The sequence below is a fragment of the Megascapheus bottae genome, chromosome 3 (assembly GCF_031878675.1).
Source record: "Megascapheus bottae isolate mThoBot1 chromosome 3, mThoBot2.hap1, whole genome shotgun sequence".
Lineage (NCBI taxonomy): Eukaryota > Metazoa > Chordata > Mammalia > Rodentia > Geomyidae > Megascapheus > Megascapheus bottae.
In genome coordinates, this window is record NC_143511.1 from 80091681 (window position 1) to 80108576 (window position 16896).

At 53.3% G+C, this 16896-nt stretch overlaps 1 protein-coding gene across 1 annotated transcript in view; it reads left to right on the forward strand.

Moving 5' to 3' along the window:
* Window positions 1–357: 357 nt before the first annotated feature.
* Window positions 358–16896, forward strand: part of Dab2ip (DAB2 interacting protein) — a 162653-nt gene continuing 146114 nt past the window's right edge. Inside the window, exon 1 of the mRNA XM_090330559.1 lies at window positions 358–567. Coding sequence (XP_090186685.1) covers window positions 489–567 — 79 coding nt within the window. The 5' untranslated portion in view covers window positions 358–488. The remainder of the gene's footprint in view (window positions 568–16896) is intronic.

Below are 16896 nucleotides of genomic sequence, written 5' to 3' on the forward strand. Positions count from 1 at the left end.
CACACACTGCAGGAAATGTCTGGGAACAATTTGAGTGGGAGGTTCCGGCAGGGGCTGGGAGAAGTCCCTGTGGGCTTGGGCACCTCACACAGCAGGCCCCCACCCCCTTCCACAAGTGGGTCAGTCTCCCCCCTCTTCCCATAGCCTTCCCCTCCCTCCCCAGCCAGCTTCCAGATGTGAAATCCCGTCTCTCTGCCTTCTTTCCATTGGCATAGCCGGGCCAGCTCCCCCCCCAGCATCGCGGGCAGCCCGGCCTGGCGTCCCTGGCGTCTTCCTATTTTAGACATCTCGCCGCCTCGGTCCCTTCTAATGTTTCCAGCCAGGCTGCGGGGGGAGGAGAAAGAGGTTACTGCTACTTTAAATGCGCTGGATACAGGGGGGGGCCGAGAGGGGCCTGCGAGCGGGGACACCCAGTCATCTAGGAGGAAAAGCCGCCAGATGGAATACAAAAGGAGGAAGGCAGGCGCTCATGGAGGCGGCCTCACTTCATGAAGCAGGTGGGGCCACGGCCCAGGGGCCCCAGCGCCATGGAGTCCCCTTCCTTCCTGGACCCAGGCGACTCTTTCGGTAGGTGCTGGAGTTGGGCATGTCAGCTGCTGTGGAGCAGACTTTGCTGTGCTTCAGGGATCTGAGGTTCAGTAAACTGTGTATCTCAGGACTGTGGGGGTGCAGGGGTGCCCAGATCACCAGGTAATGGGGGGGGTCCCTGTGGGCCTCAGGCTCGGGGCTAGGGACTGGGGAAGGGAGAGAGTTTCTTGGCTTGTTTATGTTTTGCTCTTGGCTAAGCAGAGGGAGAAGGAAGTTTGCAGGTCCCCTGTCGGCCTGTCCCCCCCCCCACCGGGGGCCCTGCTTGCTGAGGCCAATTCAGTGAGTGACATCTTGCAGATGTCACTCTCAGAGCCAGAGCCAGTAGCAAGGACTGTCTGGTGATTAAAAGGCAGGGCTCTCGCTCTAAGTGCTCCTGGGCAGAATGAGTGCTGGGCAAAGTCACTGGAACAGAGGCTAGTCCTGGCAGGGGTAGGTAAGCTACAGGAGCTGGCTTCTGGGTGGGGGTTTCTGCCAACTTGGGGCTCCTAGGATGGGCACCGGGCTCCTGGCATTGCCCGCTGGGCCACATGGTGCCTCAGGAAGCAGGGCTGTGGCTGAGAGAGGCTGGGCACGGGGCAGGAGGTGGGGGGCGGGTTGGAGGGCTTGTGGGGGAGAGGGTGCTATTGATCTCAAAGCTGAGAGGGGAAGAGGCAACCTTTTAGGGTTCGGTTTCCTCCTAGGACCATGGTCTCTATGAAAAATAGAATCTCAGCTTCTGTCTCCCCCCAACCAGGCCCCACTGCCAGGCCCAGACCCTGACCGCCGCTGTGGCCTTGGGGACTCGGCTGTGCCACGTTTGGAGCTGTGGGCCCCACGGGAGTGTGGCCAGGCCCCGCTGAGGTCTTGGCATGTCAGGCGGCCTGTGGCTGACCTCCCAGTGCCAGTGCCAAGCTTGGTGTGAGGGCCGGGGTACAGGAAGCAGACACTTAGTCCTAAGAACGAGATGGGTTTAGTGGCTGGCACAGGGTGGGGGAGGGAGGGAGAGCTGCCCCTGTCTGGAAGAACCCCCTCCAACCTGGATGGGGGGGCTGGACGCTGCTCTCCTCATCCTGACTGAGGGGCTGATCTGCCAGGCCCAGAGCTGCCCACTAAAGCCTGGCACGAGGAAGGCTTCCACCTGCCCCAGTGGAGGCCTCGCCCCCATCCTGGGGAGAGGGGGCACAGCCATAGCAAAACAGAGTTGGGGTCCCCTTGGGGTCTCCTTCTCCATCCAGCATGTCTCAGGAACCCACACCCAGCTTTTCCCTGCTGTATAACTGCTGGCAGTGGCCTCTGGGCAGGGCCAGGCTGGAAGGACAGGCCGGTCCTCCCCTCCCTGGAGGGCCCAGGGCACACTCAGGCCCCTGGACTTGGCAATTGGAGGAAGAGACACAGGGGTGGAGTGGTGGTGGACAGGTGGTGGAGAGAGTCCCCAGCCCCAGCTGGTGGAGGCTGGCCTCAGAGCTCTGGCCTCCCACACAGCTAGCCTCACAGATGCAAAGGTAAAAGGACCATCTTGGGCCAGAGCAGCAAAGGAAGCAAGTCCCTCCTCTCTGGACTCTGCTTCTTCATTCATTCATTCATTCATTCAACAAATACTTTCAAGTCTTGTCTGGGCCCTGGGGTCTAAAAATAAGCCATGCTTTGTCTCTGCCTTCATGGCACTCCCAGGTTAGTCTGGGAGAGACACAAATACCCTGAGATGACTAAGCCAAGGCCTGGGCAATGCTCTAACTCCACACTGGAAGTCGTAGAAGGCTGCCTGGAAGAGGCGACTCCTCCCCTGAGTAAATCAAGGATTCTGTTTGTCAGCTGATCGTGGTGTGGATGTGTTAGGGATGGGGTGGCTTCCATGATGGAAGTTTCAGGATCAACAACAGCAACGAAAGATTCTGTATCCCAGAAGTGAGATGTGCAAGGCCTATGTAGTCCAGTGGAAGGGGATTCCATGGAGGCCTTCCTTCCGGGCTTGCACATGGCCACTTCCTGTTTTGCCAGTCCTGGGGTTTGAACTCAGAGCCTGACCACTGTCCTTGGACACTTTTTTTTTTTCGTCGGTCATGGGGCTCCATCCCTGGGCCCTGTCCCTGAGCTCTTCAGCTCAAGGCTACGGTCCTACCCCTTGAGCCACAGCACCACCTCTGGTTTTCTGGTGGTTAATTGGAGATAAGAGTCTCAGGGACTTTAGTGCCTGGAGTGGCTTTGAACTGGGATCCTCAGATCTCAGCCTCCTGAGCAGCTAGGATTACAGGTATGAGTCACCAAGCCCAGCTCCTTGAACACTTTTGCTCAAGGCTAGTGCTCTGCCACCTGAGCCACAGCACCACTTCCAGCTTTTTTCTGTGTATGTGGTAATCAAGGAATGGGACCCAGGGCTTTGTACATGCTAGGCAAACACTCTAGGCCACCCTCTCAAACCTCACAGGCTCTCTTGTCCATAAAGAATTTGTTTTTGTTTGCCTGGCTTTGTCACGTGTTTAATCTGCCAGCTCTCAGTCTGCCCTGCTGCTGGATGTCTGCTGGTATGCAGTAAACACCCAGCAAACACTTGATGGATGAGGGAGGGAGAGAGAGGGAGGGAAGGAGTCCCTGACAGGGGTGCAGCAGGGGTATAGATGAATCCAGAAGGATCTAGAAGCTTCTCTGGTGCTGTCAGTTACAGGGTATGTTCGGTTAGGGACAGGCTAAGGTCCTTGGTGGGGCTTGCGCAGGGACAGCATTGGGTGTGGAGCTGGGGTGAGCTCTGGGACGTTCCCTAAGCTTTACACCAGCCTGGTGGAGATCCTGAACTCCCACTTCACCTGATGCAGGGGCTTGGCCCTGCGAGGATGCAGGAGAGGAGACCCCAGCCACTGGCTCTGAATTACAGACAGGGCCGACCGGGAATGAGAAGCCAGGAAATCAGGAACAGGGAGACGCAGGGCACAGCTGCAGGGAGCAGGGGTTTCTTTAGCTCCAAGGCCATGTGGGAAGATATGCAGGAGAGAGCAGGGAGACCGTGTAGCGATCCCCCTGCACCGCATGGGCAGGCCTCAGTTTCCCCATACAGGCACGATGTAAGGGTCAGACGGGATCTGTTCGCTGCTGGGCATGGTGGGGCATGCCTATAATGCCAGCACTCAAGAGGCCAAGGCAGGACGAGCTCAAGTGTGCAGCCATCCTGGCTCAGGATGTGAAATCCTGTCTCAGATGCAATGTCCCTCCCCACCCCTCAAAATAATCTGCCCTTCAGAAAAGCACATTTTTCCCATGAGTCTCATGACTGGTAGAGAAGGAATGAAAGAGAGCCTGACCGCAGGCCAGCGCCAGGGGAAAACCCCACAAATGCTCTCTTTCCAGTGCTCTGGGGGGCCTGTAGTTTCTCCTGACACACTGCCAGCAATTCCCAGCTACAGGCTGGCCCTTATGGAGCCTTCTCCCTAGCCTGAGGGACACTTGAGATCAAAGATGCTGGGGGCAGGCTGGGCCTTGCCTTTATTACTGCTGTGTCCTCAGGGCCTCACACCATGCCTGGGCCTGAGGAGTAGCACAGAGGATCATTGATAATGAGTGAGTGAATGGACAAGTGAATGAATGTAGTGAATCAGTGAGTGAGCTGGAAGAGTAGTAAATGAATGAATGGGTAAGTGAATGAACGGGTAAATGACTGAATGAGTGAATGACTAAAGGGATCCATGAGTAAATAAATAAATAAATAAATAAATGGATGGTTGGCTCAGTGAATGAATGAATGATGAGTGAATGTGTGAATGTAAACAAGTAACTGAACCAGTGAGTAGCTGAGTGGGGAGGGAATGAATGAGGAAATGAGTGAATGAATGAATGAGTAAATGATAGAGTGGGTGGGTAACTGAGGGAGCAAGGGAATGGGACCACTCACCCTTAACTGGCCGCTCCCCTCTCCTCCCCGTTTCTGGAATTAGGGCTACAGAAAGAGTGGCTGTCCTCTGCGAGTGCTTTATGCCTGGGACATTCCAGTTCTGGCCACTTCAGCTCCCTATCCTCAGCCCTTGTCACTGTCTGTCTCCCTTGTGGCCCGTACCTTGCTGGCTCCCCTGGGTTGCCAGGTGGCCTGGAGCTGCTCCCTGCTCCTTCCTCAGACCCAGCACCCTCAGTGTCATCTGACAAGTGGGCAGATCAAGGTCTACCCTGCCCAGCTGCCCTGTGTGCCAGGGGAGTTGGGGGGGGACACATGTGCTGGACTTCTGCTGTGGCCCAGAAAGACTGGAGGAGGACCTGGAAGAGGCCAGCGGGGATCAGAACTTCTGGGGATTGGAGCTGGGATGCTCAGTGCTTCCTCTCTTCCTCATCATTCCCAGTAAGGACAGCTGCCCCAGGGCCGTGCAGAGGCTAGCCACTGTGGGCTCGTGGATGGGCACCATCTTCTTATCTGACACTGCCCATATGCTCACCTGAGCACCTGCTCCATGCCAGGCTGCAGGCACATCTCTGGTGCATTATGGGTTGTCTACCTGGGGCCTCCACAGTCAGCCTGGGCCTTTGCATGAGGAAACTGAGGCTCAGGGAACAGATTGGATGTGGGCTCAGAGCCCACAGTGAACGTCATGATCTGATCCCAGACCATTGGGCTGCAAAGCCTGGGGTTTGGGTTCTGCCATACTGGCTCTGAGTCACCAGTAGAGGCTCCTGGACTGACAGGTGGAAGATTCTACCTTTTCAGGGAATGTGAGGGAACCAGTTCAGGGAGGAATGACTTGTGGCAAGACAGGAACCCTGGGGACTCAGCAGGGGACAGCAAAAGGCAGGGGCAGCTGTAATGGATGGGCTTGGTCTCCAGATTGGGCTATTTCGGGCTGGAAGCCCTCAGGGGGCTGTGTCTCCTGCTGGGGCCCTTCTCAGGAGAAGGCCAGGCCTAGATGCCATCTAGGGGCTTCATCTCCTCTGTGACAGTGACATGGCAGCCACTAGCCTCATTTTGTCACCTTCCCACAGATCCAATGAGCGGAAGGACTCCCTTAAGCCACACAGCCAGGGATGGATGCCACTAAGAAACTGCTCCCTGCTGTGTCTCAGGCCTCCTCCCTGCTCTACTGATTCAACTGGGCGCTAGTTAAAGGCCTGGGACTCCCAAACCTGTTTGTCCTCTGTGAAATGATTCTAGCCTAGCCTACCTGGGGTGAAGCAGGGGTGCCAGAACCTTCTGTCTTACTCTAAGGCTCTGCCTGGCTCAGGCTGGTGAGGGCTTCATAGGAATGGGAGGCAGAGAAGCTGCTTCTGCTGAACTTCAACCGTCAGATCTCAGCCTCCTGAGATCTGATTACAGGGGTGAAACGTTTGTATGCACCCAAAGTTCTGCACGGATGAGGTAATTACATCCCTTGCAAGAAAGCGCTCCTTTGCTTAGCTGAGCCCACTGCTGGGACTCTGGCCACCCTAGCAGGTGGGGGAACTTCCCCCCACCTCACCAGGGAAGAGGCTAAAATCAGGCAGAATGGCCAATGAGAAACAATGAGGCCAGACAGGGAGGAGCTTGAATCTGCACTGAGCCTGGGCCTGGGGCTGCACCAGCAGGCCAGGGCTGAGGGCCAGGGGTAAAGGGAAGAGGGAGGCACGCTGAGCTGGGACAGTGCAGAGCCAGGCCATGATAAAACTGTTCAGCGGGCACAGTTTCTGCTCCATGGCACCTCCAGGTGGGCTTGGCCTTGATCTCCCCCCCCCACCCCAGATGTAAAGCCCCCAGCCGGGGCTCTTCTCCTTGGAAGCCCTGAGGCCAAGGGGAATCAATGGTGTCTTCCATTCTCCTGGCCAGCAGCTGCCTTGTTCTGGGGCCTGGTGGAAATGTTTACTAAACCTGTCTGTACTCTCCCCCCTCCTATTGGCTTTCCTGGCACCTCTTGAATTCCCATTTTGTAGATGAGAAGTGGCCCCCATCTCTCCTGTAGTGATGGGGCCTGGAACCTAGGTTGCTGGACCAATAGACACCCTTAGTCCAGCTTTTGTCCCCAGTGCAGCCACTCACTTCTGTGGGCTGTGGGAATGCTGACCCCATCCCAGGCCTTCCAAACACTGGGAAGCTTCCCCTAAAAGTCAACTTCCAAAGCCCAGCAAAGCTGGAGTGAGGAGGAAACAGCCTGAGGCATGCAGATGCCGAGGGGAAAGGTCCACTGGAATCTTCTTGCCTGATTTCCATTGCAGGATGGGAAGACAGAGGCCGAAGGAAGAGCCAGATGCACCTAAGGTCCATCCTGCCTCCTAAAAGATCCGCCCTCGACAGTGCATTGAAAACTGAACTCACCACTAGTCGCTCGGGCCTGTCATCCCAGCTACTCAGGAGGCTGAGATGTGAGGATCACAGTTCATAGCTCAGCCTGGATGGGAAAAGTCCATGAGACTCTTATCTCCAATTAACCACCAGGAAACTGGAGGTGATGCTGTGGCTCAAGTAGGGTTCTAGCCCTGAGCAAGAAGAACTCAGGGACAGTGCCCAGGTGCTAGTTCAAGCCCCATGAAGGACAAAAAACCTACAAAAAAAAACCCCAAGTTGAACTCACTGACAGGGCTTAAAGCAAGCCACAATCTAACCCCTCAGACACCCCTGGTCTTATCTCTGTGTCATGCCCTTCCATCTACCCCCTGAGTTAACTGACACGCCATGCTGTCTCTCCTCTGTTGCCTTTGCACTCTCCCCTCAGCTCTGCCCGCTCACCCTTCATCTTGGCCCATCCTGAGGCCAAGGATCCAGCCACCTTCTCCGGGAAGCCCTCTTGCTTTCATCTGCTATCCTGCCTGTGTGATTCCAGATTGAGAACTGGGGAGGAAGGAGGCAGGACGGCAGAGGAGGTGGGTATCTGTACTGAGAGGGAGACGTGGGCTTCCAGATGTGACATGGAGAGAGGCCTCAGGTGCAGGGTAGATGGATGAGGGCCTCAGGTGTCTTTTCTGAGGCATCTGCTCAGTCAACCAGCCAGGCTTTGGCTGCCTCCCCCAGAAAGCCATCCTGGACTAGTCCCCAGGGCTGCTCTGTCCTCTCCTTGCTCATACCTGCTGCTTCTTCCTCCCCTGTGGGTCCCCGCCTACACCTTTGAATGCTTCATTGTGGGAGGGAGCCACATTGCCCAGCAGAGGGACAAAATGCAGAGAAGAGGCTGGTGACATAGAGCCGGCCGGTCCCCTGGCCAGAACAGAGAGGCCTGGGTCAGTAGAGAAGAGGGTAAGTTCCCTGCCATCAGAACCACACACCCAGGTGACCACATTCCTCCATGCAAACTGTGGGCAGGGGCCTGGGGAAGGGTGGCGGGTCCATGCAAGGCTGTAGGGGGCCTCCAGGCCCACTCTGAATTTCAAAGGAGCCAGAGCTCAGGGACTGCGGCTCCTAGGATGGGGGCTGGGGGCAGACTTCCTCACCTCACTTCTTGCCCAGCACCTTTTGCCTACTTACTGATGGTGAGCCCTGAGAACTGAGGGTGGAGCCCCAGGCCCAGGCAGTGGAAGGCTGTTCTAGCCAGACAGATGGGGAGGGAGGCAGGGCAGCAGCGCCTGGCCCGGCCCCTCCCCCCAGGGACTCGGCAGACAGTTTCCTTTCCTTTCTTCCCAGTGAGGCCTTGAACCTGGGCGGTGCCAGGGCTCAAGCCTAATTCTTTGACCACCTTAGCTGCTTGAATTCCTCCACCATGACCCCTGCTGGTTGCTAGAGACCCAGTGAGGCGGCCTGGGGGACCTTGGCCTCAGGGAGGAATTCAGAACAGGTTTGCAAAATTCCAGGGTGGGCCCAGGGCTCCCAGGCCCCCAGGGAAGAGGAAGATAACCCGAGGTTGACCTGTGGGGAAGCTGTTTCGGTGGCCCTTAGGCCACCTCTTAAGGAGGGATTCAGGGAGGAGGTGGGGGGTGTGGGGAGAAAGTCCTGCTGGGAACGACACTGTGCCCTGGAGCGAAAGGGAGGAGCGTGAGCTTTCTCTGGCCCAGGAGGGTTCCAACCCAAGGAGGGATTTGCTGAGTCCCTCCCACCCTCCAACTCCTAACCCCTCCAAACTCCTGCTTCACCCAGCTCCCCCCACCCTCCCAAGCTGGCTTTCCATCCGGGGGAGGTCCCAGGGGAGAGTCCATGGAGGCTGGAGGCCAGGACAGCAGTCATGGCGCTAGGAAGAGGCAATGCTGGGATGTAAACCTTGGCCCTTCTACTTCTGAAGCTTTCAAGCTTCCCACCTTGTACTGGTGGCTCTAAGTCTGGACGGAGGGCCCTGTGCCTTAGCCTGCTACAGGGAAAGGCAAGGGGGGACTGTGTCAGAGCCACAAGGGCCAGTGACCTCTGCCATTCCTTGTATAGAGAGTCCATGGTGCCAGTGGTTTCCACCTGTAATCCCAGCTATTTAGACACTGTGAGATCTGAGGATGGAAGTTTGAAGCCAGCCTAAGCAGGGAAGTCTGTAGCTTTTGTGTCCAACTAACCACAAAACCAACCAACCAAACAAACAAACAAAAAGGCTGGAAGTGAAGCTGTGGGTCAGTGATAGAGTACCAGGCTTGAGTAAAGTACTGATGCTCTGAGCTCAAGCCCCAGAACAAAAGACATAGATGAGAGCAGAGGTGGGGGGATGGTGGAGAAGGAAGGAAGGTAGAAAGAAGGAAAAAGGGAGGAAGAAAGAGACAAGCAGACAAGTAGAGACTGCAGTGTGTTATCTGGGGTAGAGGGTCATGTGTCAGGGAGGCCGGATGCGGGAGGCTCACACCTGCAATCCTAGCTACTCATAAGGCAGAGATTTGAGGGCCACAGTTCAAAGCCAGCCCAGGCAGAAAGTCTGTGAGACTCTTGTCTCCAACTAACTACCAGAAAACCAGAAGTGGCTCTGGGGCTCCTAAGTGGTGAAGCACTAGGCTTGAGCTCAGGAACAGAGTCCAGGCCCTGAGTTCAAGCCCCAGGGCCTATCAACAACAACAATAAAAAGTGTCAGGGGCAGGCAGAAGCTGCAGAAGGGGTTCAAGCAGTAGAGGGACAGGGGGTTAAGCTGTAGCAGGAACCCACTGCATTGCAGTCTCGGCTCAACTGACCAGGGATCCCTAAATTTGAGGAAAATTCCAGCACTCAGGCCAAGCTCCTAGAGAACAAAATAGCTTGTGTTTGAGGAGAGGAACTCCCCTCTCCCAGTGCAACTATGTGGGACACGGGGAGGGGAGCAGCCAGGGGCCCAGGGGTCCACCAGCTGGGGAAGGGGCTTGTGAGAGGCAGGCTGAGATGGAAAGGGCCAGAACGGGTTAGGAGCTGCCCTCTGCCTGTGCATCTGTCCACAAACAGGCCCTTTGCCTGCCGAGGCTCTGAAACCCATCCAAGGTCAGGGTCAGAGGTCAGGGGTCAGTCTTTCAGGCGAGGGCCAGCCAGATGGGATGGACAGCAGGCAATCCTTCTCCTTCTTTCTTCTCTGGGAGCCCAGAGGATCTTGAACAGTCCCCCAAAAGCCTTTGGCATCCAACACAGCTCTGCTGGACTCCTATGGCTGCCAAAGCCCCACCATGCTTCTGCCAGGCTGAAAGGCTAGCAGCCCCTCAAACATCCAGGATCATTAGGCTTCTGTCCTCTTCTGGGCTATACATAAGAGGCGGCTTCTTCTCCACCTGCATTTACCCCCATTCTCCAATTTGTCAGTTCCTACTCATACTGGTACCTTTGGTCTCACCGCCTCCAAGAAGCCCTCTGTGATTTAGCAACAGTGACTGAATACCAGGAATGTGCACGGTAACAGGCTGTTTGTGCAGGCCCTGACCTGAGGCACACAGGGTCTGTCTGGTCCCCCCAGCCTCAGGCTTCCCCAGAAACCCATGACCTGGGTGCTGGTTGAGGAGGGAGAATGGGAAGATAAAAATGTGCTTTTGGAAAAGAAAGAAGACAGACACAGGACTGTGTAAGTGACCTGTCCTGGTCACCTGTCAGGACTGAACATGTACGTAAGATACTGTCTGGATAGCCCAGTCCCTTGTAAGTGACATTATGCTGACAGAATCCTCTAAGCTGTGACTCTTATGTCACCAAGAAGATTAGACACAGGCACTGCCGGTGGCTCACGCCTATAATCCTAGTTACTCAAGAGGCTGAGATCCGAGGATCACGGTTCAAAGCCAGCATAGACAGGAAAGTCTGTGAGACTCTTATCTCCAATTAACCACCAGGAAGCTAGAAGTGGTTCTATGGCTCAAAGTGGTGGAGCACTAGCCTTGAGTAAAAAAAACTCAGAGACAGCACCCAGACCTGAGTTCAAGCCTGATGACAACCCCTACCCCCAAACCCAAAAAACAGCAAAATATAACCATCAGTTACATGTCCAGGGAACCAGATGCCAGTCTGGGCATTTAGCAAACTCACATACACCGCTCCACCCCTGGCTCAGTAGAGTCCAAATCCCCTGTGCTAAAAAACCTCAGAGGCCAATAACAGATTGTCCAGCCAGCCCAGTGGGAAAATTTCCCATTCAAAGAGAGATTGGAGGTGGCTGGGTAGGAGAACTCCCCTTTCCCTAAACTGACTCTAATGGGAACAGCTTGCTGACAGTTTCCACCTGATAGTGTCTGCCCTTAGAAACAAGGCGCCGGTGGCTCCCTGGGTTTAAGGAGCATTGGTCTGAGCCCCCTACTTCCTGTACAGATGGGTAGAAAAGGCCTGGAGAGGCCCTGGGTGCCCACCCAGGGCGAGGGAGGTTGGAACCCGCCCACCTCCTCGCCCTTCCTGCAGAACAGAAGCAGGCGGCTCTCCTGATTGAAAGCATAAACATATGAGCGCATGAATAGGAATCTGAAAGTAGGTTCTGTTTGGTAACACGAAATGACAACAAAGGACACTTGGTTTCTGGGGCACAGGGTGGGGGCTGGGGAAGGCTTTGCCCAGAAGCAGAGAACAGAGCTGAGCGGTCACCGTGTACTTCGTTAATTACTTTGTGCCCAGCTTCTGCCAAAGCTGGCCAAACACATTTCCCAGGTTCCCCAACTTTGGTCAAGGGAGCACAAGGTGACTCCTTCTCCCCTTACTTAACTTCTTTGACATTGGCCAAATATTGGTCTTGGGGACTCAGTTTCTTCTTTAATAAAATTTAGCAAACATCATGCCCTATCTTGCCCGGTGAAGGACAAATAGAGAGAGTTAGACTATTCCTGGTAGGGAAAAGATTTTTTTTTTCTTATCTCTCAGTGCTGGTGTCTCACGCTTTGAATCCTAGCTATTCAGAAGGCTGAGTGATATCTGAGGATCATGATTTGAAGCCAGCCTGGCAGGAAAGTCTGTGAGACTCTTATCTCCAATTTACCAACAAAAAGCCAGAAATAGGGCTGTGGCTCAACTAGCAGAATGCCAGCCTTGAACAAAAAAGCTAAGGGACAGTGCCCTGAGTTCAAACCCTCGTACCAGGGCGTGTGCATCCATATACATACAAAATGAATGAGATAATGAACAAAACTGAGAAAAATTAAGGGTGCTGGGAAGGAATGTTGGATGGACTGAAGTTGACCTGGTCCTGTCCCTTTGCTTGGAGTCTGTGCTGGTTGTCTGTGGCCCTCTGTGGCTGGGCCTTTCTCTGCATTTTTCTACAAACACATAGAGGTAGGATCCATTTTGCCCTCGATGATTTGGGGTGATAAAGAAGTAACTTTGGCTGCTTTGAATCGAAACTTCTCTAGAGAATGTGTAACAAACCTGGAAATTGGAATTGCCCTGAAGCTGATTATTTGGAGAGGGTACCTCCTGGCATTAAAACTAAATTAGATCAAGGTACCTGTATTATTAGCAAAATAATTCCCTATGATTACCAAAGGCAGCCGTGAATCCTGATGGCAGATTGAACTTCAAGTGACTTACCTGAGACAAATAACCGTGCAGAAATCACAGGCTCATTTAATCGCGCCTCTATAGCATTGTATTTAGGTAATTATGCTAATGGCTGTAAGAAATCACCTTCCATAGTGTGAGCTGGGGAGGGCTTGAGACAGAGAGAGATCCAGAGGTTGGGAGCCATGCTGGACTGTAACAGGGACCTTTGGAGGATGCGGGTGTGGTCAGTTGTCAGTTAGGAGGAAATCCCTAAGCAGTCAGAACTCTAGTGATAAACGTCGCCATTCAGTTCTTCTTCACATAGGAAACTGAATTTGTCTAAGTTCCACTGTTGGACCTTGGAGTTCTGTAAAGTCAGTTAACCTGTAGAAGCTCTGTACCTGTGAGTTCCTCAACTGAGCAAGCATCTTGTGTGCCCCGAGTGCCCTATGGCCACGGGCAGGGCGAGAACCAGCATTTAAGAGTGTGTCCAAACCAGGTGTGGGGTCCGGTTGTGCACGCCTGCAATCCCAGCACTTAGCTGGCTTAGGAAGAGGAGGAGCATACATCATCCAGATGCTGTCTAGACTCAGTGAGGGAAGCAGATTGTGTCCATTTTAGAGACAGGGAAATGGCATCTCAGACAAGGGAAAGGACTTGCCCCAGGACTTGGGGACGCTGCAATGGACATGGCCACTTCTGGCCAGCCAGTGGGAAAGGGTCAGAGCCAGCAGCCCAGAGGTGGGGACTGAGGGAGGGTGCCTCCAGATGGGGAAGGGTGAGGTGGACTGGGAAGCTGAAGATCAGAAAACAGAGGGCCTCAGGCCAATGGTGGGGCCGGAGCGAGAGGATGTGAGCCTCCCTATGAGCTGCTGAGGGGAACTGGGAGCTTTTTAGCATACGTATACCCCAAATACTGCATTAGATATACTTATAATGCCAAGTATTCATTGTTATGCTAATATATGTATATCATCTTCCTCTTTCTCCTTCCTTCCTCCTCCTCCTCTTCCTCCTCTTTCTCTTCTTCCTCTTTCTACTTCCTCTCCTCCTCTTCTTCCTTCTTTTTCTTTTTCCTTCCTCTTCCTCTCTTCCTTTTTTCTCATCTTTCCTGTCATCTTTCCTGTCATCTTTCCCTTCCTCCTCCTTCGTTCTTTTCTTTCTATTTATTTATTTATTTATTTTCCAGTCCTGGGGCTTGAACTCGGGACCTGAGCACTGTCCTTGGGCTTTCCTCAAGGTTAGCATTCTACTACGAGATCCTCAGCACCACTTCTGGCTTTTTCTATGTATGTGGTACTGAGGAATTGAACCCAGATCTTGGTGCATGCTCAGCAAGCACTCTACCACTCTTGGTCCTCTCTTCTTGTTTTTTCTTTGTTTATTCATTTATAAAAACAATAATAATAGAGTCTCACTGTGTAGCTCAGCCTGGCCTCAAAGTGAGATCCTCCTTCCTGGGCCTCCTGTTGGCCTTGGCAGGTGTGAACCACCACACCCTGCATATTTTTCTTGTGCAACTGTTTTACTACCTACCCATTCTTTTTTGTGTGTTTCTGCAGACAACCTTACTTTCTTCTAGCTGCAAAGAGGGTAACACATTAAGACCTCCACTCCCTGCTCTTCCTGATCCCATCTCAACTCCAAATGGGCTCCAGTGTCTGCTTTGCCTTAGCCTGTACTGCCTCTCTGCCCCTCCTGGGGCCTGGCTTGTCCCTTGAGTACACTGTTGTTTTCAAAATCAGAGTTTGCATATGTGCATGCCAGGGTACCTAGCAAGTGCATGGGGGCCTTCTGGTGCCCCGTGGGGAAAGTTCATGTGGAGATTCACTGGAGCCAGCATCTGGGTGGAGGACGGCTGAGTCTTCCTGCCGTATCAATGGTGTCTCACCACTAGGCACCAAAGATGGCCTAGTTGTTCAGTATATTCTGTTCCTGAGTTGATCAGCCACTGGATATAGAACATTCCAGAAAAGAGACTGTCACCTCTAGTGAGGTAATGGTCTTCCCCAGAGTAATCCTAAACTGCTGACGCCAAAGAGTGTCACCCAGCAGCCTTCCACACAGGAAGAGGAAGATCTTCATTCTAGAAAGTGTCTAGAAGCATCTTCTGGCCCCCAACCACCCACCACCCACCACCCAGTCCCACACTTGAAAATCTACGCCCCTCCTCCAGATTCAGCAGTCTCTGTAAAATCTGGTGAGACTACTCAGGAGACTGAGATCTGAGGGTCATGGTTCAAAGCCAGCCAAAGCAGGAATGTAGCTCAAGTGGTAAAGCCCTAGCCTTGGCCAGAAAAGCTAAGGGACAGCTAATAAATACCAAAAAACTACCCAAATCCCAATAAATTACAAAAAAAAAAAAAAGCTGGAAAGTGGAGCTGTGTCTTCAAGTGGAAAAGCACTAACCTTGAGTACAAAAGCTCAGAGATAGGGCCCAGGTCCTAAGTTCAAGCCCTAAGACTGGCACCCAAAACAACAACAACAAAACTTGACAAGTTGCCTTGTTCCCCTGCCTAGAATCTGCCAGACACTCCCCCAAGTCCAAGCTCCTGGGCCAGGAACTCAGGGCCCTAGTAATCTAGGCCTGCTTTTCTATCTGTGTCTCTTCCCTTCCCTCCCCTGTCCCCACCTCCTGCCCCCACCCCAGCTTTCCCATGTCTGCCCCTTAACTTGAGCTAGTAACCACTGTAATTCTCAGAGCACACTGGGCCATTCTGTTTGGTGTGTGTGTGTGTGTGTGTGTGTGTGTGTGTGTGTGTGTGCGCACATGCATGTGTGTATCAGTACTGGGGCTTGTACTAAGGGCCTTAGCTGCCCTTAGCTTTTCTGGCCAAGGCTAGGGCTTTACCACTTGAGCTACAGCTCCACTTCTGGCTCCCCGCTCCTCCTTAATTGAAGATAAGAATCTCACAGACTTTCCTGCCTGGACTGGCTTTGAACCTTAATCCTCAAATTTTGGCTTGTTGAATAGCTACAATTACAGGTATGAGCCACCGGCGTCTGGCCATTACATGGGTTTTTGCAATTTCCTCTTTGCCTGTCTTTTTTTTTCTCTCCTCCTTTAAGACACACCAAGTCATCTCCTTGGAAACGTTTCCTGGAGCCAAGTCTCCCTCCCAGGCTGGCTGCACCACTGTCCTAGCATCATCAGCTTATGTTCACCAGCTAGCTGGATCATTTCCCATGCAGCCCAGGAGGCCAGCACCCAGTGGTGCTCCAGACACCCTGGTGGCACTGTGGCCTGTGTCTTTCCCTTGCCACTGCTCTAGTTACCTGGGATCCCAGCCTGGGCCACTGACATAGGCCATTAGGGAATCCATAAACAACAGGGGTAGGTGTAGGAGAAACTGCAGAGGCAGAATGAAAGCTCAGGACTTGGTTAGACTCCAACAGTGCTGCACCCCTTCGTGCAGGCCTGCCCTGGGAAAGGAAACCATTCTCCTGTTCAGCAGCCTCCATCCTTCCCCAATGCCTAGTGGTCTAGGCCAGATGCATGGTGTTAGGTACCTCCTTAACTGGGTAAGTTTCTTGTCCAGCGTGACTATCTGCAAGGGACAAAGAGCCATGGCTGACTCAAGTGTCGCCAGGATAATATCACAGTGTCCGTGAGATCTAATTCAAAGGGGATTGGCTCATCAGCTCAGAATACGCCATCAGGACCCTGAGACACATAAGGACCACACAGCAATGTCCACTTTGTGGGCACCATCTCAGTGGAGCTGTCCACAAGTGGACATATACATATATATCATATATAATATATATGATATATAATATATATGATATATCATATGTATATATCAGCTATGCAGACAGAGTGCGGCCAGTGCATTTGGCAAATCATTCCAGACATATCCCTGGGGAAAATGCCACCAGCTCTGTCACCCCAACAGATGGAAGCTGGCAAGGAAAAGACAGGCCCAGATTGGGGTCCCTGGGATATGTGACAACAGATTGGAGGGGGCCAGAGTGGCTGTGGGGAGACAGAGTGGAGGAAGGAGAAGAAGGAGGAGGAAGGACCCTAGGAGAGTGACTTGAAGCATGTATCTCACCCTCCCAGCTCCCTGGCCAGCCTCCAGGCCCCTTGCTTTGGCTCAGAACTGGTGGACACCCTTGTAATTTATTAGCCTTCAGCATACACAGTAATCCAACTGGGTTCCTTTGAACCTTTCCTGCAGTGATCTTATTCTTAGCTAGTGTTTACATAACTGCCCCCCTGGCCCTCCAACAGGGCTGCACATTTTGCATCTGCCATCAGGTTGACTCCCCATCCAACACCCTGCCCTAAACCCTAGTCCCATTCTGGTTGTTTCAAACCCTGGTGCTATGGCTCTGTCACATGCCTTAGGTTACACAGTTGGCCAGTGGCTCAGCCTAGGTATGGCACAGCATTCTCCTACCCTCCAAGCTGAAAACATTTCATGAATACCAGCAGAAGGGTGGCTCTTCCTTGGCAAGTTAGGCACAATCCCTTTTGGTTCCTGGGTACAGAACCACTCGTCTCTTCCATTTGTTCAACAAACCCTCTGAAGTCCAGGCCCCGTGCAGGGGCTGCGGTGGGGGCTCACACAAAGTTTGTG